The sequence below is a fragment of the Apteryx mantelli genome, chromosome 28 (genome assembly GCF_036417845.1).
Source record: "Apteryx mantelli isolate bAptMan1 chromosome 28, bAptMan1.hap1, whole genome shotgun sequence".
Classification (NCBI taxonomy): Eukaryota; Metazoa; Chordata; class Aves; order Apterygiformes; family Apterygidae; genus Apteryx; species Apteryx mantelli.
Genome location: NC_090005.1, coordinates 2,235,622 through 2,263,486, shown reverse-complemented (window position 1 = coordinate 2,263,486; position 27,865 = coordinate 2,235,622). Strand labels below are relative to the sequence as shown.

At 49.4% G+C, this 27,865-nt stretch overlaps 1 protein-coding gene across 1 annotated transcript; it reads left to right on the top strand.

The window, feature by feature from the left end:
- Positions 1-50: 50 nt before the first annotated feature.
- Positions 51-27,837, top strand: SOCS7 (suppressor of cytokine signaling 7). The gene is made up of 10 exons (XM_067312015.1): positions 51-958; positions 8,125-8,189; positions 11,568-11,672; positions 12,555-12,656; positions 13,491-13,621; positions 14,064-14,232; positions 17,616-17,744; positions 20,705-20,840; positions 21,167-21,324; positions 21,879-27,837. Exons 1-9 carry the CDS (start codon positions 51-53, stop codon positions 21,285-21,287), a joined length of 1,866 nt encoding a protein of 621 aa, XP_067168116.1. The 3' UTR covers positions 21,288-21,324; positions 21,879-27,837.
- Positions 27,838-27,865: the final 28 nt, after the last annotated feature.

Sequence of the window (27,865 nt, the reverse complement as noted above, 5' to 3'; positions counted from 1 at the left end):
GCGGCGGCGCGGCGCGGCGGGTCCCGGCGGACCATGCGGCGGCCGTAGCGATGCAGCGGGCCGAGCTGCGGGAGGGGGAGGCGGCAGCCGCGGCGGCGGCGGCGGCCTCGTACCGGGTGCTGAGCCGCCTGCTGGGCTATGGGGCCGGGCCGGAGGCGGGCGCGGGGGGGGGCGGCGGCGCGGCCGTTAACGGCTCTAACGGCCCGGGCGGCGGCGGCGGCGCGCGGTTCCCGGCGGCGGCGGCGGCGCTGCCGGGCGGGGGGCCGCGGGGGTCGCGGCCGCCGCCGCAGCTGATGGTGTTCCGCAACGTGGGGCGGCCCGGCGAGGAGGGCGGCCCGGCGGCGGGCGGCGGCGGCGGCGAGGGCCTGGCGGGCGGCGGCGAGCTGCTGTGCCCGCGGCACCGCTGCGCCCTGGAGCCCAAGGCGGCGGCGGCGGCGGCGGCGGGGGGCGCGGAGCCGCGCTGGGGGGCCGTGCCGCCGGGCGGGCTGGAGCTGCAGCTGGCCGCGCTGGAGCTGCAGCAGCACGGCCTCGGCGGCAAGGGCCCCGCCGGCTGCCCCTGCCTCGGCCTGCTGCCGCCGCCCGCCGGCCCCGCCGCCGAGGAGACCAGCGACGCGCTCCTGGTGCTCGAGGCGCTGGAGCCCGACGAGCCCGAGAGCTGCTCCGAGGAGGACCCGGGCAGCCCCGGCCGCGCCGAGCCGCCCCGCGCCGCCCTCCGCGCCGCCGCCCGCGCCGCGCCGCCCCCCGCCGCCGCCGCCGCCCCCGGGGCAGCCGGTCCCGGCGCCAGGAAGGGCTCGCTGAAGATCCGCCTCAGCCGCCTCTTCCGCACCAAGAGCTGCAGCGGGGCCTCGGCCGCCGGGGACGCCGCCGCCGAGAGACGGCGCGCCGGGGAGCTGGCCGCCTCGGCCGGGAGCCTCACCGACGTGTGCGGGCGCCGCGGCCGGGAGCCGGAGGCGGGCAGGTACGGGGCTGCGCGGCGGGCCGAGGCGGGAGCGGCTCCCCGGAGCCGTGCGAGTGCGGTCCGTCCCCCGGGGGGTGGCGAGAGGCCCTGGCAGGTGCGCGGTCTGCACGGCCCGGAGGCGTCGGGCGAGGGGATTTCCAGCCCCCTGCTCTCCGCCTGGGGATGTCTGAAGGGTTTGGTAGATAAAGGTCGGAGTGGGACTCGCGGGGAAGAGATGGTTGGGCTGGGTTTTTTTTTAGGCTGGGCGCTGAGTTGGCTCGAGGAAGAGGGTTTGTGTGAATGAGCAGCATCCTGCCCTGTTTGATCACAGCCGAAGCCCTCGGAATTGCAGCTCGTGCCCATGCTGGGCTCTAGGCATGGTGCAAAAGTCCGGAGGGGCCATGGGGAAAAGCGTGCGTGTGCAAGGGGGCAGAAGGAACTGTGATACTGCAATAGCCCTTGCTTTGCTGAGGATGGAGGATATAGGACAGAGGATGCTGCAGGCTGAAGTGTGAGGTGTGTGTGCGCCTGTGGGTGCACACTCCTTCCCGGCAGGCAGGCACCGCAGGGGTCTCTCTGTTCCAAGGAGGGCTTGGGCCTCTCGGACCAGCTGCCGAGTGTTCATCTTTCAAACCAGGATCAGCAAGCATAGCCCAAGCCTAGGAGAGGCAGGCAGAGAAGGAATACATTGCTTTGGGAGGTGCATCTGGAAAGAGGGCTGCAGAGAAATGTCTAGGAGCAGAACTTGTGAAGTTTTGGGTTCTTAATTCACTGTGCTAACCTGTGCGAAGAAGTGGCTTCCGTAACTTGCGTTGCCCAGAGCAGCAGCAGCTCTTGGTTTAAGGTTTGACCATGCTGAGCCACTGCTTGGTGCCTCTGCCTGTTAGGCAGTGATTGTGGTTGAAGGTGAGTGTGTTATGGGGCAGTCTGCTGAGGGCTTGTGTACTGACTTGGATCTTGAGTGGCTGGCCAAGCCGAGCTCATTATCATCGGTTCAGAGGTACCTCTGCTGCTCGGTGCCCTGGGGACGCTGCAGGTGCTAGCTTGGTAAGGAAGTAGCACATCTGAAGAGTGGCCTTCAGAAACACTGAGGTACAACTGAAGACGCTTGTGATTCCTCCTGTTCTCCTCCGTGTTGCCGAATGATTTCCTGATGCTTGCCGGTATGATATTCAGGCTCAAACCTCAGCTGTGGTAGGCAGAACCCACTGCCCCTGTTTGCTCGGACAAGTTCTGCATTGCTGTGGAGTCTGTGCTCTCTCTCTTATTCCCCTCCATGCTTCACAGTAGGATGTGGCTGAGGAAAATGTTGGCAACCAGAAGCTGGCTCAGTTTTACTGTACAGAGGAGCCAGGTGCACTTGTTAGAGAAGCTGGAGGGACTAATCCTGCGACTTCTGCATGGGGATGGTTGGGATGCAGAGCTCAAACTGTAGTATTTGCTGGGGCGCTTGCTTGGCTTGTATCTCTTCTTTGGCTACAGCTGGGCTTTGAAGCTCAGAAGCAACAGCCATAGCTTTCTTCCAGTGTGGGATTTCAAAGCTGTGCTTTGCCAACAGCTGTGGCCAGTGGCTCTTATTCTTTTGGCAGTTTGGTACAGCAACCATCACAGTAGGGCTCTTTTTGACTGGGCAAAGCTAGCAGGCGTGTTGTCTCCATCAGCAGCTGAGTGACCACAGAGCTTTGAACTGCTGCCTAAATTGAGCTGCCCTGTCTGGGACTGCCAGGACTTTCTATAGTAACTTTTTTTATCCTGTAGCTAGTGTTGAAAGTTGGCACAGACTTCTTGAGCCACTTAGAAAAGTGTGGTTTGGTTCAGTTGTACTGTACGTGTGAACTGTATTTTGAGCAAGTTCCCCTTAATCCCATCCCATCTGATTTATTCGTGCTGGTGGCACCCTGCAGACCCTCTTATTCCTTACCCTTCGTCCATAGACTCTGGGAGTCCTTGGCTGCTCTCCCTGTGCCAGCCTCATGTTAGAGACAAAAGGAGTGTGTTTCAGCAGAAGACGTCAATGGCTTGATACCAAGAGGAGAGGATAAAGTGCTGGCTCGTTGATCTGTTATCAGCTCCCCGGACTCTTGTGTCGGGATGGGTTTCAAGCTGGGCCTGCGCTGCAGAAACTTTCTCTACTGCTGTAGCATTTCCAGCAGAAGAAATATAATTCCTCACAGAGGAGGCGGCGGCAGGGTGAGTGTTTGAGGTCTATGAGACTATTTCTAGTCAGCCAGGAAGCAGCATTAAATAACTGAATGGGCTTTGAGTATCAGAGCCTAGCACTCTCCCAGCAGGGTTGATTGCCAGTGTAAGGCGTTTTGGATGGTGTTCCTCTGCTTTCCCAGAGGGTAGCTGGAGATCTGTGATGAGTGAGCAGGAAACTTTCTGGAGGTTTGCTCCTGAGATACTGACCTTCACTCAGGTGTGACCTGCAGCACTGGTTTGTGGTGACCGTGCACTTTGGCAGGCCAGAAGGTAGCTAGGCTGTAGTGGAGGCAAAGAAGCTGAAATTATTGCCCCCTTTGAAGTAGGGAATGACTTCTGAGATCAGGTAGCCTGAACTCCTGTGCTAACTTGCAGTGTCAGCTTACAGCCCTGGAGCTGGTCAATGCACTGAGTCTTAGCTAGTGTTAATGTGCTCCTGAGAGGAGGCTTGGTTTTGCATGTGGCATATTGAAGCTGTTTTATACTATGGCTTATGAGCTTCACTTGCCACAAATGACTAAATGTGCCTCAAATGGTAGAGAGTCAAGTTGTCTGTGATGACATAATATTTTGCTAATGTTCTTGTGACTTGTTCATTCCTTGTTCTTGTTGACAAGAGCAAGGAGCCGTCAGGATTTCACAGCATTGAAATAAGGTGACGTAAAATTGGCAGTTCTGTCTTGACAGATTTGGAGCAGAAAAGAACCATATTGCTGCCTGGGTTTTTCCTTTTGTTGGAGAATTTAATGGTCACTGCTGGTGGAAGTGCTGACTTTTCACGTTCTGGCACTGTGGAATTTTGCTGCACTAATTAGGCAGTGTTTTAACAAAGGTTAGTTCAAGGTGCCTAATGCAGCAACCGTTGTGGTTCAGGGACCTCTGCTGCTTCCAGTTTCTTGAGTTCCCTCGTGCTGAGGAGGTCTAGCTTATTTGAGCTGTGCTTTTGGTTTGGAGGGAGTGCTGCTCTTGTGCTGGGTGGGATAAAGGGTGCCTCGCAGTCGCCCTTGGCATCAGTTCTCTCTGCTGTCAGAAGGCTGCATGTTTCCTGCTGGCTCAGGAGACGTGACCTTGCTCTTGTCAGTGTGGAAGAGTGGTTTGGGCTGTAGGATGTCCACCCAAGCCTGCAGTTGAGCATGGACAGTTTGCCTATCTGATGTGAGGGGGATGAGAGATCTCCTTCTCTCTTCCTTTCCTCTCCCCCTTGCCCTAGTCCGGCAGCATGTTTAGTAGGTAGAGAATTGGGTATTTGCTTGGTCACCTTTAGAAGACAGCCAAATCTTCAAGTCCCTCTGGTCATGGGTGTGTTGTGCAGCAACTCGACTCTCTGCCATGGTCTTTGTTAAACTTAATGCATTAAAATCATGCTAGCAGATGCTGTCCAACACTTTGCACTAGTCTTCATTGGTTGCCTGGAGAGAAAAGTTTTCCTTGCCTATACTGAGAACTCCAGGTGTGCTGCTGGCCCCTGTTAGTACAGTATAGATCTGGCATTCACAGCGGGTCAGCGTTGCGGCAGCTCATGGCTGATAGGGTGGGTTACTGTTGCCCTTAGTGAGGGAAGGGTTCTCCAGTGAGCCCTTCAGAGCCAACTTTAGGGTTAACTAAAGGCTGTGCTTGCTTGGAGCTCTAGTATCTGACTTGCAGCTGCCCGCTGCATTCTGACAGGCGGATGGGGAATGGTGCTCTCTCGGTCTGCACTGGGTGTTTATCTAGTGCAACTCTTCTTTTTTTAAACATTACCGAGAAGCAGAATTCTCTGTATTTGAAGTTGCTGCCCAGGCTTCCCACAGTGTTGTCAGTCCTTGAGGCAGCACAGTACAGCTTTGCCTCCTGCATGTAGCAAAAGTTAAAAAGGAAACCAACCCCATTATCTAAAATCAATAGCTGGGTTCTGCCGAGCTGCAAGAGACTTAGGCTGGAGCTAAATGTAGAGATACCAATGTGAGGCTTCTCCCCCCGGGCCTGAGTGTTGATATTTAAATATTGCATCACTGAAACTGCTTTTTTTTGAAGCCGTTTTTACCACAGAGCTGTTTAGGGTAATCAGAGGGAGAGGGGAAGGGGACAATGCAGGTTCAGGCACCAGCTGGGCAAACAGATCTGCACAGACACACCTGGGCTGCTTCTGCAGATCAGTTGCCAGATTGGTACCCAAGCCTTGTAAATGAGTTGCTCTGCCCAGTATTGATGACCTGACCTGCTGATGTTTTTTTAACAAGCATCTCTGTTATCATATGTGTAAAGTACCACATAGCTAGTCTGTCTGGATGGCCGGATAAGACTTGCCTTAGAAGGTGTTAACAGGACATTTAAAATCATTGCTTTAGAATAAGTGAAGTCAGCGTGTTCTCTGACTGTGCAGAGTGCTGGTCTCTAAGGTGGTTGCCTCAGATACTGCTGACTTGGTGGGTAGCTGACCCTAAAATCCTTATTTGATAGAACTCAAGGGGTTCCCCACTGGCACTCTGTGCCGTATGAATCCTGTGCAGGATCTGTCCACGGTATTTGTGAATGGCGGTGTCCACGTATGGCTTTCTGTAGTGCTGCAGGGTTGTGCTCTTTTGATGCCGCAGTGTTCAGGTCCTGGTCACACTTAATTACTTATCCATGGTTTTCAGCATCATTTGGAGATGACTGCAGAACTTAAGGGCAGGAAGAGGAAGTATAAGAGTTTGGCGGAGATTGAGTTGTAAAGTGGGAGTTTCAATCCATGTGAATTATTTCTTGCTCTCACCCTGCTGCGGATGTGAGCTTGCTGGAAATGAGAAATCATAGAATTCTGTCAATGGCCATAAAACATTGGCATAAGTGTAGCTGTTTTGGTAACAGCAAAATGCCAGCAATTCTCTTTTCCGCGTGGTTTAGTGGGTAGGAACAAAACCTGTTACTAGATTATAAAGCTAGTTGATATTAGTCCAGAACTGTAATTCTGTGTGTGCACATGCAGCTGGTGCATGGTGGTGTTCTTCTGGGAACAAAACCCTCAAATAGGTGAGAGAGGCTTAAAATCAAAACACTTCCGAACATTTTAATGGAATTTTATATATCCAGATGATGAGTTTTCTCAATATTTTTCTTGTGAGCAAACTTACTGTATTAAATATTTTTTCACAGCTGTGTGACCCAATGAAGTTGCTGGAGTTGTTCAGATAGAAAGGAGAGAAGCATTTGCTGTTCCCCGTGGAAAGATTAGGGCACTCCCATCTGTTCTGTGCTCAAACAGGGCTTTATTGCATGGCAATATGAGACTGGAGCTCGGATTTCTTCTCCCTGTAGGTTGGCTAAATTGCATCTCTTCAGTGAAATCCTTCCAGAAAGGTGGGAGCCCTTGCTCCCAGCCAGTTTTATCTGGAACTTTGTCTGGGCTTCTTGGGAGGCTGCTTATAGAACGGGGTGGCTAAAGCACAAAACACAAAATGTGTTTAAGGTTTTGGCTCGAGCTTTTGCTGGGAGAAGGTTGGAGAGTAAGGAGGAAGTCTAAGAGGAACAGTGTCAGCCCTGTCAAATCCTGCTTGTAGTGGAAGTGGGCTGTTCTTCTAGACAGGAGTGGTTGTGGCCCTTGCTGTGATGGCAAGGGGTGAACAGAACTGGTCTCTGAGCTTGTGCCGATCTCTGGTACAGTCACTTGCCTGGATGAAGTGGGACCACTTCCCTTGGATAGCACAGCCAAGTTTGAATATTCAACTTGGAGTAACCTTGTCTGGCCGGGTACAGCCCTACAGACTAATACATCCGACGTTGGACTGGTCAGTGTTGGCATGGGCCTGTGCGAGGGACTGCAGGTACCCGAGAGACCTTCGCCAGAAGCTGTGGCACGCCGGAGAGCTGCTGTTACATTCAGTTTTGTTCTTGCGCTCTCTTCTTATACGGAAGGGAGTTTCTGTCACCCCTGTGTTTCCTGCTCCCTGAAATGGGAACCTGGTGCCTTGCAGGGTTCTGCAAACCAACGTCTGAGCAGGCCGACTTGCTTCGGTAATGCGCCTTGTGTGAGGCTGGAGCCTCGCTAGACCGCAGAGTTTGGTTTTGTTTGAAACGGTTCATGGTCAGCATTTGCTGTACAAAAATACCTCTGCAGTTGGGTGGCCTATAAATAGGGCTTCTAGGTTTAAATAGTGGGCCAAGTCAGACAGCTTTTTTTTCTTCTTCTTCTTGTTTTCCATTGCAAGACCCTCTCTTGCAACCTGGCTTGTAGAGGAGAGGTCTGCTAGTGAGACTGGTTCCTGTTCTCACCTCAGCCATGGACTCAAGTCCTGGGGGACCCAGACTCTGTGCCTCAGTTACTAGCACTTTCTCTGCATAGATCTGTATGAAGCCCTTGGGAATTGTGCTAGGGAAGGTGCTGAAAGGAGTAGTTGATTTAGAGTGCAATGAGAGTGCAGGGCTAGCTGCAGCGTTGTGTAGAATTGGTATTTTGGAAAGGAAACTTCGCAGGTATTTCAGGTGTTAGAGTCCTCATCAGAGGTGAATTTTTAGCTGTTTTCCTCCATCTCAATGGCTCTAAGTTTAGCTTGCCTACCCTTCACCTGCATTCTGAAATGCTTTGGGGTGATGGTATCCTTCTCCAAACTCAGAGCGTGAGGGCATTTAATGTGCTTGCTCTAGGCACAACCCCTAATTGTGCAGGGATCTAACCTGTTTGTCTAAGGCGTTTGGCAATGTCTGATCTAGAGAAATAGTGTGATGTCTGTTGTGAAACAGCTTCTTGGCTCCAGTTACCATACTTGCTTGGGGTTTTTCTTTCCAAAGACTTTATTAATTACCTAGTTAGAGATTTGCTTAGTTGCAGGATTGAGACCAAGCTTTACTGGTTGACTGTTCTCCTTAAGCCAAAACACTGCTCTAGGAATTGAATAAGCAGCCGTCTCCGACTTCTGTAAATAATGGTGAAGACTCTCCCAGTCTGAGAAAATCAAATGATGTTTTCTTCTTTTGGGATGCGCTGGGTCTCCCCATCTCTCTTCACGATGTTTCTTTATTTTCAATAGGAAACACAGACTGACAAGAACTCAAAGTGCCTTTTCCCCGGTTGTTTTCAGCCCCCTCTTCACAGGTAAGAATGGGAAAGATTTACAGTATGGAGTTTTGTTTTGCTCTGAAAAGGGCAATATATGCTTAATGACAGACAAATAACATGGCTCTTTCCTCCATGTGTAAACCAGGATCTCTGCGGATAGCTCTTTCACCTTGCTTGGCCTAAAACTCCCAAAAGAGCTGTAAAGAGCATGACTCTGCTTGATGTCAGCATTTTGCAATTTCTCCTGTTGAAATGCAAGTTTGAGTCGCGATCTTGGAGGCGAAGATCCTTCTTCTGTTCAGGGCTGTTTGAATCAAAGGGGTTCGAAAATCCCGTGTAGCACAAATGCAGTGCATGTGCTGGCCTCCTTTGGCTCGAAAGGAGGTGAGACCGAGCCGCGCTTCCCATGCGGACTGCGCACCACCATCAGCTATTCTGCCACGGTGTAACTGTGGGAATTAAAACATCTCTTGTGGAAGAGCACCTTCTTGTGCAGCCTTCGTTCCTCCTCTGCATGCTTCCCCTCTCTCCCCACTTCCTGTGGCTTTTTCTGTCCTTCCTTTTTCTGCTGCGGGGAAGTTGGCTGCTTTATAAATGGTGCAAGGGGGGAAGTCCTGCTTTACTCGCAGCTGAAAGAGTAGTGGCACGAAAAGGTTGCAGTCAGGCATCATGTGCCTGTTGTGTGCACTGTGTGTACTCGCAGTCAAAGCAGCCCTAGCCATAGGCTTGGGACTTGCTTGGGAGATTCCTGTCTTGAATATTTACTTGTGACCTTAGATTTCTTTTTTTTTTAATGCAAGTCTTATCGGTTACACAGTTTTGCGCAGCCTGTTACGAAAGCCAGATTCAAAACAAATAAATGTTAAGGATCTTATTTGCAGGGCAGAGGAATCGAAATATATTTGATTGCGTAGTGTTAGCAGTATTAGGAAAACCCAGCGGGTGGAGTTGAAAGCCACCTCTTGCTATTGGCTTAGGTGTTTGAAAGCTTGGAGAGCTTGGGGAAGGTGCTGGTGTGTTTTATATTCCTGAGCGAGGGTTCAAGCCCTCTCTTTGGAGAGCTGTGGAGGTTCTTGCTGAAAAGTGGCTGATGTTTCAAAGAAGTGACCTTCAAGGCAGAGCGTTCATTTGATTTGCCTGAAACCAGTAACTGAAAATTTCTCATTGGGGCCTACTGTTTCTTTTAGTTGTGTAGTTCTCTCAGCTCTTTCAGAGATGGTGTAATTTGGGGATGATTCAACTTTAGTGCTTTTTGTTCTCCCCTCCATTCTGATCTTGGATATCCCTTCAGCTGATGTCTTGATAGCGGAGTAGCATGCAGAGAACTTGTTCCTTGCATGATGTGACTGGCTTCCTGTAACTGTCATATGCATTTATTTAGCAAATCAAAGCTGATTAAAGCAAAAGCTTCTACCACCACTTTGTCAGCTGTTGCTAGGGGAAGGGAGCATTTGCTGTGTGAGTGTAAAATCTGTAGTCCTTATGCCTGCTGGTGGTGATGGGGGTGGCTTATCCAGATGTGTGGGGTGCAAAGTATCTTTTCTTCAAAAAAGACTACAGAAGCTGGAATTAATAACTTTCTGCTTTTAATTTGGGAGATTGATTTGACCAAATGTTAGAGTTTATCCTATTGACTATTTTTAAAATGACTTATGTTGATTTCTGCAAATCAATAGCAGTGCCCTCTTAGGAGCTTTTCATTTGCAGAAGACCATGGCCCATGCCAGCTTCCCTAAAGTGAATGTCTGAATTTTAATTGCTTTGGTTTGTTGTTGACTTCCCTATTCTTGTGTAGCAGAGGCCTTGTTGGTGTTTTTTTTTTTTTTTTCCACATAGCTGCTGTATAGGGAACTTCCCCAGACAGGCACCACCAAAGGGGGATAGAATTTGAAAGACTGGACCAGCTTGCATGGATTTCTTGGTGATTTGCTTTCAGATTAAGCATAAGGGCTGAGTGGGAGTAACAACGCTCTCCTTGGGAAGGCCATTCTAGCATGTCATGATCTCTCCTTGGGCATTTCTGAGGAGTGCTGTGTCCACTGAGCACCAAAACCTGCCATTTCAGCTCCTACTGAATTATTGCAACCCCTCTTAATCTTGTCATCTTTTGGTTTTGTTTGTACAAGATGAATGCATCCCAACCTACATCACCATTTTTTTTTAGGGTGGGGAAATAAGAGTGACTGTGCGTATGTGTGTGTGTTCACACCCATAAATCCCCCAGGGAGATGGTACCTCGGATGATAAACAACCCTAAATACCTTTTAACTTTGCTTATTAGTAGATAGGCTTTTCAAAAACAGAAGGAAGCTGAGTCAATATTGTCATATGTAGTGCCTGGTAAATGCATCGTCAGGTACTTATCAAGAGATCGGGTGAAGCTGTGTTACAATATCTGGAGCAGAAGAGGAGCTACAGGCCCACAGGAATTGAAATCTAAGGCAGCAAATTTCATTGTCCTTGAGACCATAGTTTAGATGTTTGTAATGATTTGTTTTCAGTGCTGGTGGTTCATGAGTGCCTGGTTAGAGTAGACTGACTCTGGAGAAATGCCTTGGCTGTGGCAACACTGCTTAGCCCTCACTTCAAAACGTAGGTGTTTTCCTTTTGACTCTGTATTAGTCCAATACTGAGACTGATGCTTTAGCCTTGATTTGATGGCTTTATTTCTCTCGCATTATTTTAGTTTATCTTTAAACTTTTCTCCTTTTAAATTACCCATCATTCTTTGTGTCATTATTTTCCCCCAGCAGTATCCTGGCTCCAGAACCTTTAGACATAGGCATGCTCCAGCTATTTGATGTAAAAGCCTGTCCAGCTCCCTCATTAATTTTTAGAGATGGTACCCTCATGGCCTTTCGGGCAAAAGGTGTTTCTTTTTGATCATTTAAGATATTTGTAGGCAAACGCCTTTTGGAATTAATAGGAGCACTATCTCAAAGCTTTTAGCACTAAGTGGTACCTACTGTTATGTATGTAGGCCTGGGAAACCAATTCCCAAGAATTATATGAGGTGCCACTCTTGTACATCACTGATAAGCTCTGCATGTCACATTAACTCGGTGGTGAAAAGGTCTTGCAGCCCCTTCCTCATCATATCCCCTTGATACTGGATTTAGTCTGGGTTCAGCAGCATGTATCAGTATTTATCATTTCCTTATGCCTGGCAGTTGGTTAGGGCCTGACCTTTGGGCTGCAGTAGCAGAGCTGATCAATATGTCAAAATTGGTGCAACAGAAAAATTCAATTTGAAAGCAGTTAATGAGGTGCCCTGGAGACCTTTGATCTGGGTGGAAACTGTCCTCCAGATCTCTTCAGGTTACAGCCCCTTCCCTTCCCCTCCCTCCCTGTGCTTGGCCTGTGCATGCGTTGGCGAAGGTGTGATTCTAACAGTCTTGCTCCACCAACCTGCAGGTGAAACAGTGTCACTAGTGGACGTGGACATCTCTCAGCGAGGACTGACCTCCCCCCACCCTCCGACTCCTCCACCTCCACCACGAAGAAGCCTCAGCCTGCTAGGTACTGTGCCGTGCCTGTGTCGAGAGCTTGCTGTGGTGCTGTGTGCCAGTATGGGAATGTAGGAACTGCCTCTGGTTCCATGCTGAGGCGTAGGAGGAGAGTCTCGAGGGTCCCTGGCAGTGGACTTGCTGCCTGCTCATCTGACCTAGTAACACACCTGCTTGCCCTTCCCTGACAGAGGATTTCTTGCTGTTCATTGAAGGCTTCAGCATTTCTCTTAGATCAGCCAGGAGGGGAGGCTCGTGACAGAGCAACACGAGGAGGGACTTTAACATGCTGATTTCCTAGTGTGTCCTCTGCTATGCCTGCCTTTGGAAACTTCCCTTCTTTCTAGCCACAGCTGAGTGAGGCTGGTTCCCTTCTGTGCTCTCTAGTTTGTGGAAGCAGAGGCTTCTTGGGAGGATAGCAGGAGCCTGGCTTAGCTGTTCTACATCCTTCTCTGGAGGAGGCTTCTCTCTGCCTGGGAGGAGTTTAGGAAGAGTAAAGTCAGCCTGAATAAACAGCACCTTAAACTGCACATGGCAGGGCAGCGTCATGTCTCTGAAATCTTCTGTCAATGCCTGTCTTGTGCTGCAAGCTGCATGCATCGGGATGCATGGGCTGGAAAGTTAACTTCTTGATTCTAGGAGTGCATGTGAGTATGTGTGTGTGCATGTAAGCCTCCAAGTAAACTGAAGATGAGCCAGTTTGAAGTGGCAACAGCTACCTGCTCTCAGAGAAGCTAGTGGAAGATCACGAGCTGTCAGAGAAAAGCTTCATCTTCCACTTTCCCAAGCAGCGCTAAGTGCTGGTTTGCTTGTGCCATGTTGTTGGGTGCTTGGCAGTGCAGAGCTTGCTCGCTTTCCTGTTTTCTGAATATCTCTTGCCTCTGTTCTCTTCTAGATGATATCAGTGGGACGCTGCCTACATCTGTCCTAGTGGGTCCGATGGGGTCCTCCCTGCAGTCTTTCCCTCTGCCTCCGCCTCCTCCACCCCATGCCCCAGGTCAGCTTAGCTGTAGCAGCAAGGCTCCAGTTTTTCCCTTCAGGGATCTGGAGTTATGTTTTTTTTTCTTGATAAACTTCAAGGCTGCACTTAAGGCTTTAAGAGCAACAGTGCTGCCACCTTTGCCTGCTTCTAGTCATGCAGTCCTACTCACCTTGTTAAATGCTCCCTTACAGTTGTCAGGGCTCTGGTTTCTTGACCTGAGTGCATTGCCTTTTTTTCCGTGTGGTGTGGCTCTTTTTGTTGCCCACAGTAGCTTTACTGAAGCTTGTAATCACATTAGTTTTATCCTCAATTCAGCATCTCCCGTTTTCTCTGGTTCCTCCTGGGTTCAGCAGAATTACAGCCCAACCTGGTCCTGGCTGCAGGCTGGCCTGTGTGACTTGCAAGGTGTTGGAGCAGGGTTTAGTGGAGGACCCCAAGCTTTGACAGCCAGCCTATTATGCAGTCCAAATAAATGGTACATGAGGTTGTTTCCTATCCTTCAGGACCCAAATGATTTTAATTACCCCTTTTTTAGGATCTAAGATATTGGCATATACTTTAATTCCTTTCAGTCAGTGCTACCTGGCACTTCCCTCCAAGCTGACATAAAGAAATAGCAGGTGAAGGCACTAAATTAGTCACCTTGGAAGAACCAGGTAGTGATGCCCACAGTGTCCCTCACAAGGACACCACCCTTCAGTCAGTCCAGGTTCCTCTTTCACATTGCAGCTCTGCTACTTCTGCCCTGACCTCTAGAGCTGAGGGCGTACTGGGGGGGACAGGGGCAGTTTATTCTTTGGATTAGCTTTTGATCAGTGACCATGGCACGGCCTGTCTCTCCCTCTGCAGATGCATTTCCACGGATTGTCCCCCTCAGGCCGGTAGAGGTGGTGCACAGCCAGCCCACCCCACACCTGCAGTGTCCACTCTACCGCCCAGACTCAAGCAGCTTCGCAGCCAGCTTGCGAGAGCTGGAAAAGGTAATGTTAACATAGTGGTGTGGCAGCAGGACAGGACCTTAGCAGGAAGATGTGCCCTATTAGGCTGCAGGTGTAGGCTCTGCTTTTTGGGACTGATGCTCCCATGTCCGTAAAAGAGATCATAAGATTAGGATAGGACAAAAAAAACCCTCTGGTTTTCTCCCAGCAAGGTCTTTGCTGGTGAGCCCACGAAAGCATTTTGGTGTGCATGGGAAGGAGTGTCAGTGTCAGGCATTCTAGTAGCCCTTATGGTACGGGATGTGATGGCACCCTGATCCAGGAGCAGTGAGTCCTAATCATCCATATTCCTGGGTGAATACAACCACTCTTTGACCCTTAAGGTGAATTAATGATGAGCAAATTGTATTGAGTCTCTGGCTGCTGCTAAAATCCTTTTCGCTAGTAGTCCAGTGGCATTCTGACCGTTTCTTTCTTTTGGTAGTGTGGCTGGTACTGGGGGCCAATGAACTGGGAAGATGCAGAGATGAAGCTGAAGGGGAAGCCAGATGGGTCCTTTTTGGTCCGAGACAGTTCTGACCCCCGTTACATCCTGAGCCTGAGCTTTCGATCACAGGGCATCACCCATCACACCCGAATGGAGCACTACAGAGGTAAGAGCCGCGGGGAGTTCTTGGGAATGCTGCTGACAACCAGGAGCCTATGGCTATAGTCCAGTCTGATCTCTAGGGCCTAAAACAGTGCTCTGGGCACAGATGTGGCGGAAAAGGGGGAGCAACAGTAATATGTCTTTGCTTTTGTGCTGAGTTCTGCAAGAGGCCTTAGAACCTGTACTTCAGTTTTTAATGCCTCAGGCAGCATAAATTTATATTTATAAACTCTATTTATAACTCTGAAAAACTGGCCAGTACAAGAGTTCTGTGCGCCTGTCTTCATGCCTTGCTTTGGAAAACTGGACTCAAAATGATGACAAGGTTTCTGAGATCCTGCTGTACATCGCCTCTCAATCCTGCAAGGCCCATCATTTGTAGTTGTCAGTGATTCCCAAAATGAAACTCGTTTTCCTGTGAAATGAGAAGAGGTCTCTTGATGTGATGCCTTGTCATCTCGCTTTGTTCTTCCACTGAACACTGTCCAAGAGATGCTCAGCAGTGGCACCAGCTGTGCTACGTCCCAGGCTGAGGTTTTGGTTCCACTGTTGTGGGCTTTTTATTCTGAGAACTCCTTGCATGTTACTTGCACACTTTTTTCCTGCTGTGCTCAGCCTCTCACATGGGCTACTTCTCACCTCGCCCACATACTTTTTCTGCTCATTTTCAGATGTGGTTTTCTATACCAAACGCTTGTTCAGACAGCTGCCCTGAGGCTGAGTAAAATGCCCAAGAGGCTTAATGCACCAGGAGAGGGTATTATCAAGACTCTTGCAGCTGCCTTGTAACCAGTGGGCAGACTTTAGTAATAGGTGCCTGCATAGCACTGTCATTAAATGTGCCTGCAAATAATGGGTTCCAAGGCTTCCCAGCCAATCTGCTGGAGAAACCAGTGGTTTGCAACCTTTTTGAGCAAAGCTCACCTTTTTTCACCTTTTTGCCCTTGCCCTAGGGATACTACTGTTGTCTTCCCCTCCCGCCCTGTGAGCATTGCTGGTGTAGAGCTAATAAACCTGGCAGTGCTTCTGGTCTTGAGCCCCTCTGATAGAATTAATGCTGGTGCATTTTTCCAGTCTGTCTAGAGCTGTTCCCCTGTCCCTCACCATTGCATAAGAGGGAAGGATATTTTCATCCCCCTGTCCTTATAGAAATTCCAAGAAGCACTTCCAGCTCAAGGAGATCTGAAGCTGTTTGTACAGTGAATATTCTCTTTCATAACTGAGTTTTGGAACAAACTTCCTTTGCTGCTGCTCAGGTTTCTTATTTTAGATGTGGGGTACTTCCACTCCAGGAGCTTCTCTCTGCCCAAATGGCCTGTTAGCCACATGTCCTTCCTCCTCTGTATTTTTGGATGCACAGGTTGAAAGTTGGTGCTGCCACCTTCCCTAGAGCAGCATTCCCGGTCATGACAGTGAATCAAGGACTTCATTCTTGGATCCAGCACTTTGGTCTGTGTTGGTAGTTCTGTGCTCCCACCTAGCACTGGCTGCCTCCTGCTGAATGTGCTACAGCAGAGTGGAAAACTGCAGAGCTGGGCACTTTGATCAACCAATGAAGATGACAAATGGTGGGGCTAGGGGAATGGTAAATAGATAAATGCTTGACCTTCAGGTTTCAGGTAGATCAGAGTCAGAAACTAGGACTTCTTTACTGTCTTTTTTAGGAAAGCTGAGTAGGCAGGTTAGGGAGAGGAGAGGGATGTTCATGCAGTAACGTTACCACCCTGTAGTGATTGTCTATTGAGTCCTTAAGAGTGGCCGGTAGATGCATTCAGATCTGAGGTCAGTGGTCCCTGGGAAGAATTGCTTATTTTTCTTTGCTTTCTGATCCTGAATGTTTAGCGGGTGTTAAACAGATCATTGTTCCCAAACCGGTCCATGGTGGGAGTGAGAGGTACCTTTCCCAGTAGAGCCTGCTGACTGGGGGGGTGAAGAAGTGCAGATTAAATTTTGTGGGCTGTATGTGGCCCCTCTAGTGCTGGTTGCTATCCATACTGTAGAAAGCCATGAGCTCTGGACATCTTACAGAGCTGTCTTTTAGTTTTTCCTGTAACAGGTTGGTGCTGCAGAGGCTGTGACGCTGCTGGGGGAGCTGCTCAGCCGAAAAGTCCCAGGGCTCACTTACCTGTTGGGTACTTCTGATTTGGTTATGCCTGCTCCTTAGCATGAGGCTTTACATGGGTGGAGAGTGTTTTCAAGGTCACTCTGCTGCCTTACTGGCTTTGAGTTGCAGTACTTAGGCAGATGAGTTATGCAACACGCCTGCTGCTGGAATCTGCCCCCTCGGCAGGCTTGGAGCTTGCGTCTGGCTGCCTGAGAGGCTCCATCCTAATTGTAGTCCTTGGTTTCTGGTTTGCTCCTCCTGGTGAAGCTGTGTTCTGTGGTGGCTCCCGTCAGAGTGCTGCCAGATCTCCTCGGAAGATCCTGTGTCACGAGGGTCATTCTTGACTCAGGCCATGTTTTGCAGATAGAAGGGGAGATAGAGGGGGGCAGGGGGGACACAGGTAGCATTTTGGCAAGCAGGGGAATAAATAGGGCTGCTTGCTAGTGCAGAGAGGGGGGAGTCTGGCTGCAGCACAGAAATTGTGAGCATAGTCTGACTTGAGGCTTAAACTTATTTAGAGGTCTCTAAACAGGTTAGAGAGCCTGCTTTCCCTGTGTTGCCTCTCTCCAGTTTCACTGTTTGCTGCTTAAGCTTAATGCGTACGTTGTGTCAAGTGGCAGTGTAGGGGAGGATCATGTTGGTGTTTCTTGATCCCTAGCTTGAGAGTAATTTGAATTAAGGCAGTTGAAACAGTCTGCAAGAACATGGGGCTACTCCCATAGCTGCCCTGAAGTAAATGTGCTTCTCTACAGCAGCAGGACTGGCAGAAGAGGGCTTCAGCACTTGAACCCCTGCTTATTAAGTACCTGTCCGTGTGGGCTTAACTTCTCTGATGCGCTAACTTTCTTTGAGAGGGATGTTGATGCGTTACTGCAGAGGAGCAGGTGTATTTGTTCCTACTGTGCTGAAATGCGTTTCAGTCATTTACAGCAAGCAGCAGTCATTGCAGGCTGGTTACATATTCAGGCAAGCATGACTTGCAGCTATGCTTGGGTTATGGTCGTCATGCTGTCATGTCTTTCGGACTCTCCTTAGCTCTTGGAGAGCACCAGTTCCAGTGGAACAGCATCTTTGCTAGTGGATGCCACTGGTGTTTCTTTAGTGCCCTGCCTTGTTCCAGCCTTATAAGGAACAGTTGTCAGCCTCAGGCGTTCCAGCTGGGGTGCTGCTCTGCTGGTGGCGGTCACCTGCTCTTTGAGAACATAAGCCAGTAACTCATGATAAACGTCTCCTCTTGCCACCAGTGCTCCTGTAATGTGAAATCCTTTCTGTTCTGTTGCAAGGGACCTTCAGTCTGTGGTGCCATCCCAAATTTGAAGACCGCTGCCAGTCTGTGGTGGAGTTCATAAAGAGAGCAATCATGCACTCAAAAAATGGGAAATTTCTTTACTTCCTCCGATCCAGGGTTCCAGGTGAGTCTTGTGCTCTGAGTCTGTGATGTTTGCTGCTCTGTGATTAGCTGCTGATGTGTCCTAAAGGCCTGTTTAATGTGGCATTGGTCTGCTGCTCTCAAGTCAATGTCATGGTAAGCATCCTTGCCCATTGACCTTTTAATATGATCCTGAGAAGCAGCACTCTCGCTTGGCAGCTGCATCAAATATTGTATTGTTAAGGAGACTTCCTGAACCTTTCTTTTCAGGAGTATAGAAACATGATACCATCTAACACCGCAACTAATGGAGCTATAAACTGCAGGCTGGAAAGTTACCTCCTCAACAAGCAATTATCTCATTGCTAAAACTCAGCTTTCTTCCCTCCCCCAGTCTCAGTACTGCTTTTCTTACAAACCATTCCATGCTTTGCAGTTTCCCAGTTATTCCTTTGCTGAAACCCACCTGGGGCTGTTGAGGGGAGAGATATTAAATGGAGTATATGTGTGGGAGAATTTCCAAGTGGTGAGCTAAATGTGAGCCTCAAGCAATAGATACTATAGATTCAGAGTCCCTGGGGGGACCGTGGTGCCAGAGTACATCAACAGGCAGGTGCTTGCAAGCCAGGAGGGAGTGCAAGTGAAGCTTTGTTGAAGCATGTTTGATTGTATGCTGTTGGAATTGCAGGATGCTTGTTTCCCCATCCATCAGTCCAGTTCCTTAAATGGGCTCACATCTCCCTCCTGCTTAATCCAGTCTGGCAACTGGACAGTGTCTTCTGTATCTAAACTATTCTGTTTCTGGCTCATCCTTCTTTATGCATCTGAAAGCTAACTGAAATATCCAACATGCAAGAGAGGGAAGAGACTTGAGAGAAAACAACAGTGGGGAACACAAGTTGGAATGAGGGAAAAGGGTGATGCTTGGGAAGAAAAGAACAGAGGAGAAACTGGAACACTGCTGTGGTAAAACAGGTCATGGCAAAGAGCCTGAAACAGAGAGGGGCAGTATTGCAAAGAGTGTGAAGCTTCCTGCAGTAAATCTGCAAGTGAAATTATAATAAACTTGCTGCCTGTCCTTACTGTCATTGCATCTGCAGGCCCTGATGGTGGTGGTGATAACCTCTTAATGGCACTGTAGCATGCCTACATGGAGATGATCAACTCCCAAAGAGTTTCCAGCCTAAAGAGACTGAAGGGGAGGAGAGATGTGATATTCCCTCTTATCGAGCTGAGGCTCAAGGCCTGCTCTGACTTGCTTAGTGACGCCTGCAGAGCTTACAGCAGAGCTGGAATTTTAGCTCAGATTTGTTCAGTGTTGCCCCCTGCTGCAGAGTTTGCCCATAACTGCAATGCTGATTTATAACACGGTCATGCTTTGGTGGGAGGAGAGAACTGTAAAGATAGTTTTGCAATGTACCTTGCCTCATAAAAATCCTTGGAACTTAAGCATTAAAGATACTTTACCTTCCTGATCCTGAGATCTCCTCCCCTCAGGAATAGGGCTTTGCAGACTTTGTAGAACTCCAGGCAAATATCTTAGTGAAAAGGACTTGCTCTAAAAAGCATATTCCAAAAAGAAAAAATCCCCGCCAAGCAATGTTGCACACCTGCTGAGGAGTCACTTGCTGCCTGGCTCTGGTCCCCTCTGTAAACTGTCAGCTGTGCTGCTGTCTCCAGATCCTGTGCCTCTCCATTGGGGTGCAGCACTGGACCTGGGTGCTCCTTACAGCTGCCCTGCCTTGATCCTTGAAAAACAGTATCATATTGATGCCCAGTCTTTAGAGGGAGAATATTTAGGATCTGCATCTCCCCAGTGTGTTTGTTAGTGCTCTTTTCCTCCTGAAATGTTAACTGCTCCTCGGAGGAGAGGGGATGTTTGTAGCATGCAGCTGGCTGCTGGCACTCAGGCATGTGGCTAGCACAGTATGCAGAACTCGTGCTGCGTCCCTGTAGTTGCTGGCTGAGCTCCCAGAGGCTAATTCCTTTTTGGTAGGAGAATAAGGGTAGGGGGGGTTCAGCCTCCAATTGATTCCTGTTCTTTGCTTTCTCAAAAGCTGGCTCACAGCTTCCTGAGCTGCCTGGAGCAGTTTTGAGCCCATCTTAGTGTGAAGAGCTTTCCCTTTTCTCCTTTCACTCCATTGCCTTCAGAGACAAGCCAGCAGGAGGGGGTTAGAGTGTAACTAGCTCTGAATCCTTCTGTAAAGACAGATAAAACCTTGTGCTGTGAATGAACCCAGCTCCCAAAGATCCTTTCCAGTGCTCCTGCTGACCTCTTGGTTCTGTGGGCTTGATTGTTGCTCTTAACTTTGGGGGAGGAGGAGATTGTGGGGAGGGGGGACAGCTGTGTGCAACTTGCTTTCAGCCGTGCAAGGTTGCTCTCTGCATGGGGAGCTGGCTTGACGGAAACTCCTCCTGCCTCTGCCTTTGTGCCCAGCCTCGTGACCCCACGAATGAGCAATTCTTGCACAGCTTGAGCTTGACCAAATCCCCCTGCTTTTTAATGCCTTGATAGAACTACCCAAAGGGTTAGGCAGAGCAAAGCTTCTGTGCCAGTCATGCTGCCTTCCTTTTCCCTTTTACTTCTCCATCCTTGAAATCTGATGGCTTTCAAAGGCCTATTGCTTCTCAGTGTAAAGTGATGCTTCGTCTACTAATCCTGGGAGAGGGAGGTGTTCAGGAGCTTGCAGTGTCCCAGAATGTGCTGTGCCACTGGCAGCCACAGTCACTGTTTTGCATTAGTTGGCGGGAAGTGTCGTTTGCTTGTGAGGAAGGCTGGAGAGACTTTTGCAGTCAAAGGGGGATCGCCCAAGGAAAGCTTGGCTAGCCATTTCCAAGCAACTTCAAAACAATGGGCTTCTGGGAAGATTTTCTGCCATCTAGATGCAGTTTCGCAGGCGCTCTGGTTAGCAAAAGCCACCTTTTCTTTGTGAATTTGTAGTGGTTTGATTTGTTTCTAATATAACATACTCTGTTCTCCAATGTTGCTTTTTTTTTTTTAAGGTCTCCCACCAACACCTGTCCAACTCCTGTATCCAGTCTCCAGGTTCAGCAATGTCAAATCCCTTCAGCACCTTTGCCGCTTCCGAATCAGGCAGTTAGTTCGCATAGACCACATCCCAGAACTCCCCCTGCCCAAGTAAGTCTCCAGGGCTGGGCTGGGAATGCCTCTCTTTGGATTCCTCACTGACATTCACCACAGCAGGCAGCGAGGAAAAAAATCTATATCAGTAGCAAAGGCACCAAAGGCTCTGGGAAGGAGTAGTTGGCTTTAGGGACACAGCAGCAGCTGAGCAGACAGGAGGGGTGACCAGCTCAGGCACGAGGTGTTGTCCATCAATGGCACAGCCTTAGGAGTGCAGATTCCTGTTTGGCGACTGCGCTGGATGGGCTGCAGGGGAAGAGTCTGGTTAGAGGTTGGTTTGGTTGTGGCTTATTTTTAAAGTGTGTGTCTACCTTTCTCAGGCCTCTGATCTCCTACATTCGGAAGTTCTATTATTATGACCCCCAGGAAGAGGTGTATCTGTCGTTGAAGGAAGCTCAACTGATCTCCAAACAGAAGCAGGAGACTGAATCCTCGACGTAGCAAGGCTGCCTCTCCCGTCTTGTTGCTGTCGCTGATGGTAAGTGTGTGCTGCTGGTCCATGCGCTATTGGGTGGAAATCGGTCTGTTCTGTCTGATTGCAAAGAAACATTATCCTAGCTAAAAGGACAGGGCTTCTGCCATGTCCTTGTGCTTATTTGGTACCTGCATAGGCCTGTGTTCCTCAGAGGGAGCTTTGCTCTTGTGCCAAACCAGCTCTAGTTTGGGTTAGATTCTGTTCCATCAAGTGGGCTGTTTGATCTCTATCTTCTCTCTCCCACTAGGAATTTGATTGTTGCCATCCTGTAGCCCAAGTCAGGCTGTGGTGGGAACAAAGCACACGAAAGTGAAGCCTGCTTCTGCGGTGTGACTTCTGCTCTCAAGCTCTTTTGTATACAGAAGAGGGTTCAAGACTCCTAAGAAGCACAGCAGAACAGGAACAAGAGCCTCAGCTCCTGGCTGAGGGAGAGGAGTCTCAGGAGACAGCTGAGCCCAGCTCATGGACTCCTTGCAGAACAAAGAATGTCATGGCACTATTTACGATTTTTTGAAAGTTTTATTTTTGATGTCTTCATTTTTTTTGTTTATTTTCAGCATGGGAAATATTGTCTTATGATCAGCTGAATTTTATTATCCTCCCTTGGAAACTTCAAGGTGGGGGGAAAGAAGGAGAGAGAGAGAAGGGGACTCTCTAGGAAGATCATCTGCTCCAGGCATTATGGTAAGACTGTCCTTTGGCTCTCACCAAAAGGAGATGCAGCCAGAGGGCTGCTTCAGAGGCAGACTGAGCCAGATTCATGTGCAGCTATGTAGAATAACCTCTGAGGAATATGGAGCCCTGAACAGTGTGCAGCTGTACAGCTGCCCTGCTTTCTAGGATTTGGGAGACAAGGGCCAAATTGAGTCTTGGGCAGCTGAGTTTTGCAACTGGGTTTGCAGGGTGGTCCTGTATGCCTATGTGAGTTAGGTCCAAGGAAGGAAGAGCATATGAGCCATTCGAATGTCCTGGAGCCTTCTGCCAAATGGTGTGGTTGCTGCTGCACTGGGGAGCAAAGGGTGCTCTTTTGAAGAAGCATCGTTCCACTTAGCAAACACTGGAAGATTTTGCTGAAGAGCTGCAAGCTGAAGTTGCTCAGAATTTCTGTAATAAGTGGAAGGTGGCAAAGCTGTTACTGTAACCGTTGCTGCAGTCCATGGACCAAAGGTACTTGCTGAAGTAATTTCAGTCTTTCAGGCTTGCAAAGCCTTGGGACATGCTCTTTTAACCTTTCTGCTGGCTCTCTCCTGAAGCTGTGAATGAAGTGGGTGGTTGAGGTGTGAAGGATCTTGATCTGTAGTTGTTGGGCATTAAGAGGCATCTTTGGCATGACTCAGAGCAAGAAGCAGATAACTGAGGATACTTCTGGGATGGCATTTGATCTCTCCGCAAGCTTGCTTGCAGTCTCCTCCTCTCCCTGGGATGCCCGTGGAAACACAGAAACAGTAAAAAGAGAAATGATAGCTCTTACTGCATTTTTGGGCTTGGCACTGGCTGTAATACCCATGGCCCTTAGCATCCTATCTGCTGTTTCATCCACTGCAGCAGCTGCGAAGAGTTTGCATTTCATGGTGGAGTTTAAAGTTTGCCCTAAGTGATGCTGTGAACTCTTGTTGAGAAAGATCTTTCCTCCCATGTTATGTAAATGAACACGTGTTCCTGTGCTCTCAACCTGGGTGAAGCAAATGCTCCGTCGTGCAACAGTGTGGTCTGAAAATGTGACGCTGTGTGTGGCCTGGGTCTTCTGATCAGCCTGTTGATCTGCTGAGGTCAGTGCCCTGCGAGCTGGATGCGGTCATTCAGGAGCTGTTAAGACTTTGTTCTTGCCCTGTAGAATGATCCATGTCCTTGAATTAGACACAGTCATGTGGATCTTAAAGCAACCTTGAAAAATCCTGATTGTCTGCCTCTGCCAAGTATCGCTACAAAGGGTGCTAACAAATCCTGGCCTCCCTTTCTTAACCATCACCTCTGGCCTCTGTTTCAGTCCTGGAAACAAGTGTTTTTTGTTTTTGTTTTAAGAAAAAGGTTTTTGACTTCCAGATGAAACCAATAACTAAGCTTCAAAATCTGTAGAAATACCTCATCAGACACTACTTGCTACTGACTGTGTTGTGTGTCAGGGCAGTGGATATCAGGAAGGGGGTAACTGCCCCTAAGATGTGCTGCATGGCATATCTTGACCCTTGGTGAAATCTGAGCTAATGTAGTCTGCAGCTAAGGTGTCCTATCTGCAAGGGGAGTCAGGCATTCATCCCACTATAGCCACTGCTGTATTCCCTTCCCTCTGCTGAAGATCTACAGCTCACACCAAGTTACCAGTGTAGCCTGCAAAAAATGCAATTGCTCAGGCTAAGAAATGCACAGCAAATTGGGCGAATGTTGGAAAAAAGCATCCATGTTCTCGTGCACATGAGGCTCTTCATTCAGCAATATCAAGGCACCTGGCCCTGTTGCATCCCGACTGTTCTGTGCACTGAGGATTTGCATCTTCCAATTTTTTCATACACTGGAAAGGAAAATCTTCCTGAGAGCCAAGCGTGGCACCTCACGTGTCTGAATCTGTGCCAGTGAAGCAACAATGTGCCCAGTGCAAATGTCTCCTCTAAAGCTTCCCTCCAAAAAAGCACCTCTGGAGATACAGCTATGAGGGTGATGTGGGCCAGTGTCTGTGGAAGAGCGATCGTGTTCTGCTGGCCATGTGGAGAGCTTAGCAGCTGCACAAGACCTGGGAGGTTTGTGAACCTCCCCGTTGGCAAGGGGAGTGAAGCCATCCCTCTCCCTAGCGTGACACTAGTAACAGCATTTTCACTCCTTCCATCCTAGTTCTGGTGTAGAAAGATGTAAGGTGGGTTTGGGGAGGGAGAACAGCCCAAGTGAGGGAGGAAGACTGGGGGAAACTTGCACTTGCCAGACACTGGAAATTTGTGTAGAGCCAGTCTCTGCCATTGCTGGAACTGCGAGGGAGCTGGGAGCCTTCTGAGGCATGGGTAAAAACGCACAAAACTGCTCCATGGTGGTGGCTGGTTTGGAGAGAAATGCTCTGTGCTGCTCTTGCACTCTGCCATTCGTGGTAGCTTTTTAATGCTCCGCTTCCCTAAATACACGTAGGGCTTGATGTGACTACTGATGTGTTCCTGCCGAGCAGCTGAGTGGCGAGGGCAGATGGGGGAGCTGCGCAGCGTTGGGAACTGTTGACGAAGCAGCCAGACTTTTGGGGTAATACTTGAATAATCTGCATTTTGTCTGCTGTTACTGTCCTTGAGAGAAGTTCTCCAAGCAGGCTGGTGCTTCTGCTGTTATGTGAAACTTGTGCACAGTGGGGGCAGTGTTCTTCCCAAATGGAGGCCAGCTAACGAGGGCTCTGGGGGCTGCACATAGTTTGTACCTCGTGTTGGTCACCTCTAGCTCTATTTTGTGAGTCTGGCAGTAAGGTCTCTCCAGCTAGGATGCTCTGCTATGTGCATCTGGGCAGAAAGATCTCTGCTGGTGGCAAAAACAACTGAAAGATCACAGCCCATCCTCCTTTTAGAGAGGAACCAAGATTTTTACCTGTCTGCAAGTCACTCTAGGCAGGTATTGTGATCTCTGCAAGGCTTTAGGTCAGTTGTTCGCAGTAACTGAAATGATGGAAAAAACCATCCTCTGGGGTGTTTAATAAGGGGTTGTGGGACACAGGTGCTTCATGCTCTTGGTATGTCAGCTGTAGCTGGGCAAGACCTTCCTATTGGTCTGCATCAGGCAGGAGTAGTGGGGTCAGCTCTGTGCTAAGGGCAGCAGATGCTCTTCAGCCTTCCTAGGGCTCTTCTCCACCTGGTTACCTAGTTCTGAAGGGTGCTGTCATCTTGCTGCTTCTAAAGCTTGTTTTTATAGCCTCCTTTGTCCAACCTTGAGTTCTGTAAAGGTTGTTGTCTTCCTCCTCCCTTGCTTAATCAGGGACAGGAGACATGTACAATGAAACGGACTATAAAAATGTAGGAAGTACACTTGGAAAAGCTCCTTTTTCAGTTGATCAGGTGCTCATAGTTGAGGGGTACAGAGTTTCTAGGTGAATGGTGTACCTCTTTATCGAGTTGACGAGATCCCATAGCACAGTTTAAGTCAGCTATTTCGTACATGCCTCCATCTCTTTTCACTGCGGCAGTGTTTCAAGGCAGTGATATGGCTTGTTCCTGCTGTGCAAAATTCGTACAAACTGAGGCAGCTGTTTCATGAGCATTGGGTGTGACTTCATCTTGAAGATGACCCAATGTGCAAGTGAATTTTTGCAGGAAGAGGGAAGAAATAGTTGTTCCAGTGATGTGAAAACATCTGTGTGCTTGCTAGTAAGGCGTGGGTATGGAAAGCAGCCAGCTGCTGAGCCAGGATTTGAATCCATTGCTTACTACCATTGCCGAGTGAAATGTGACCCCTGCCAGGTAAGAGCAGTGGGAACCTGAGCAGGACCTGTCCTGCTACAGATCCACGTCTGAGCCTACTCCACTTGTTCATGCCACAATAACTGCGTGCAGCAGCCATCGCCTGCACCTTGCTGGTGGCACCCCTGTCCCAGAGCAGGGGGCCTTTGGACGTGGCTGCGGGGCCACGTGGCGTGGGGCCGGTGTGGACACAGCTCTTAAGCAGCACGGCGTCAGCGGGAAGGCGCTTCCGCTAGCGGGGCTGGGGCTGGCTCCCAGCCTCGAGGCGGGAGGCTTCGCAGAGGCCTTCGCATCACCCGTGTTCAGACTTCTGCTCCTCGTTGACTTCACCCTCTGGTAAGCTGCTTCTCAAATCCTGAATAGCATCAATTGTGGCCTTCTCGTGTCGGCTTACCGGTTTCATTTACGTGTTCTGCCTTGTGCCAGTATGGTTTTCTCATGTGGAAGGTTTTGGCTGCTTTTGGGGCTAAAGGACAGGAACGAAGCCATTCTGAGCTCGGTTTGGCTTAACTGCTTTAAGACCTGCAGCTGGTAGGGTAGGAATGGCCTAAAGTGCTCTCATCAGAGATGGAGAATCAGAGTGGTTTTGAAAGCAGTTATGTCCTGCCAGACGCATGGCACCATCTTACATATCTGACCAATTCTAAGACCCTAAAAGTGTCTTAATAGTGGCCTGTGTCACTTTGTGCCTCTGCCCAGGTGAGCATGTGTGTGCAGGGAGACAGGCTGGAAGCAAATGTGCAAGGGCTGCATCCCTGGCCGGGGAGGCTTTGGTGCAGATGTTTGGGGCTGAAGTCTTGTCCAGGAGGTGTTGGGGGAGAACTGCGAAGAGCAGGGTTTGCAAAAGGAGGGATTTTCCAGCGCTCAGTAGGAAGGGAACTGGCTGTTGTCCATTGTTCTTCACAGTTTCAATGATTTTTACCCTCCAAATTGAGCCTAAGGTCTGAGCCTGCTGGTTGGAGGACTTCTTGGGGACCCAGATGTGTGTCTGAGTCACCTTGGCTTTCAGGAGTGAAGAGTTTTTTATTAACATGCTCCAAAAAAAAACCTTTAGCACTCCCCTTCTTGGCCACACTTTCCTGGTAACTCATTTCTAATCCAGAGTCTTCCATGCGAAACAGAACGGGCAGGACCAGAGTTCCCGATCTGAAATGTCCCCGGGGTCTGGCAGGGTGCGCTCGGCATCCACGCGGGAGTCCATCCCCGTGTGAGGACGGGCTGCGCGACTGGGGCGGGATGCCCGAACGCCGTGCCCGCTCTCCCCGCTCGCGAGCCGGGGCTGGCGGTGCTTCCCCCGACGGCGCTTTGAGCCAGAAAGCACAATCGGTGCCCAGAAACGCAGCAGCCTCCAGGGGAGACCTTCCAGGCCCTGATACGCCATAGGTATCCTCCTGCTTCTTTACTTTCAAAAACCACTTTTGAAGACTGGCGAGCGTTATATAACACTGGATTTGAACTCCCGTTTAGAAAATGGGAGCAGAAGAAACGGGCAAATATCACTGATCTTGACAAATTTGAGTGGAGCAGCGAGCAGGACCCTGCGTGGGCTGAAAGCGCTCGCTCCTGCGCAGTGCTCGGCAGCGGGGGGGAGGAAGGGTTTAACCAGGCGTCCGGACCTGCCCAGACCCGGGACTATTGAACCACCATTTGGTAGAAATGCAGCTTTGCTTAATTTTCTCATATTTTTTTTTGTGTGCTTAATTTATTAAAATAGTTGCTGTATAATTTATTTTCATAAACTATATTAAAAAGTTACTAAATGGTAAAACAGACTTGCAGGCCAATCTTTCAGAAAAAAAAAATGTTTTTTGATATAAACACAACAAATGCACTTTGGGTGTGTTTGATTATTTTTGGGGGTAGGGGAGGGGGAGACTGGCTGTACCTGTGGATTCGTTCCAGAGTGGGTTTGTCTGTATATATTGTATTAATAGGCATGTTTGGCCTCTCGTATGGAGACGTTAGTAACTGCTGCAGGTCCTGTTTGGGAAGCCGGTGTGAAGTTCCCAGTTTTTTGTAAGGTGTCAGTGAGGGAGAACTGACTTTTGTGTTTGTAACTCATTTTTATTGTCGTTTTGACTGATGGTTTTTTGGTTGGGGGGGGCGGGATGGGAAAGAGTGGGGGT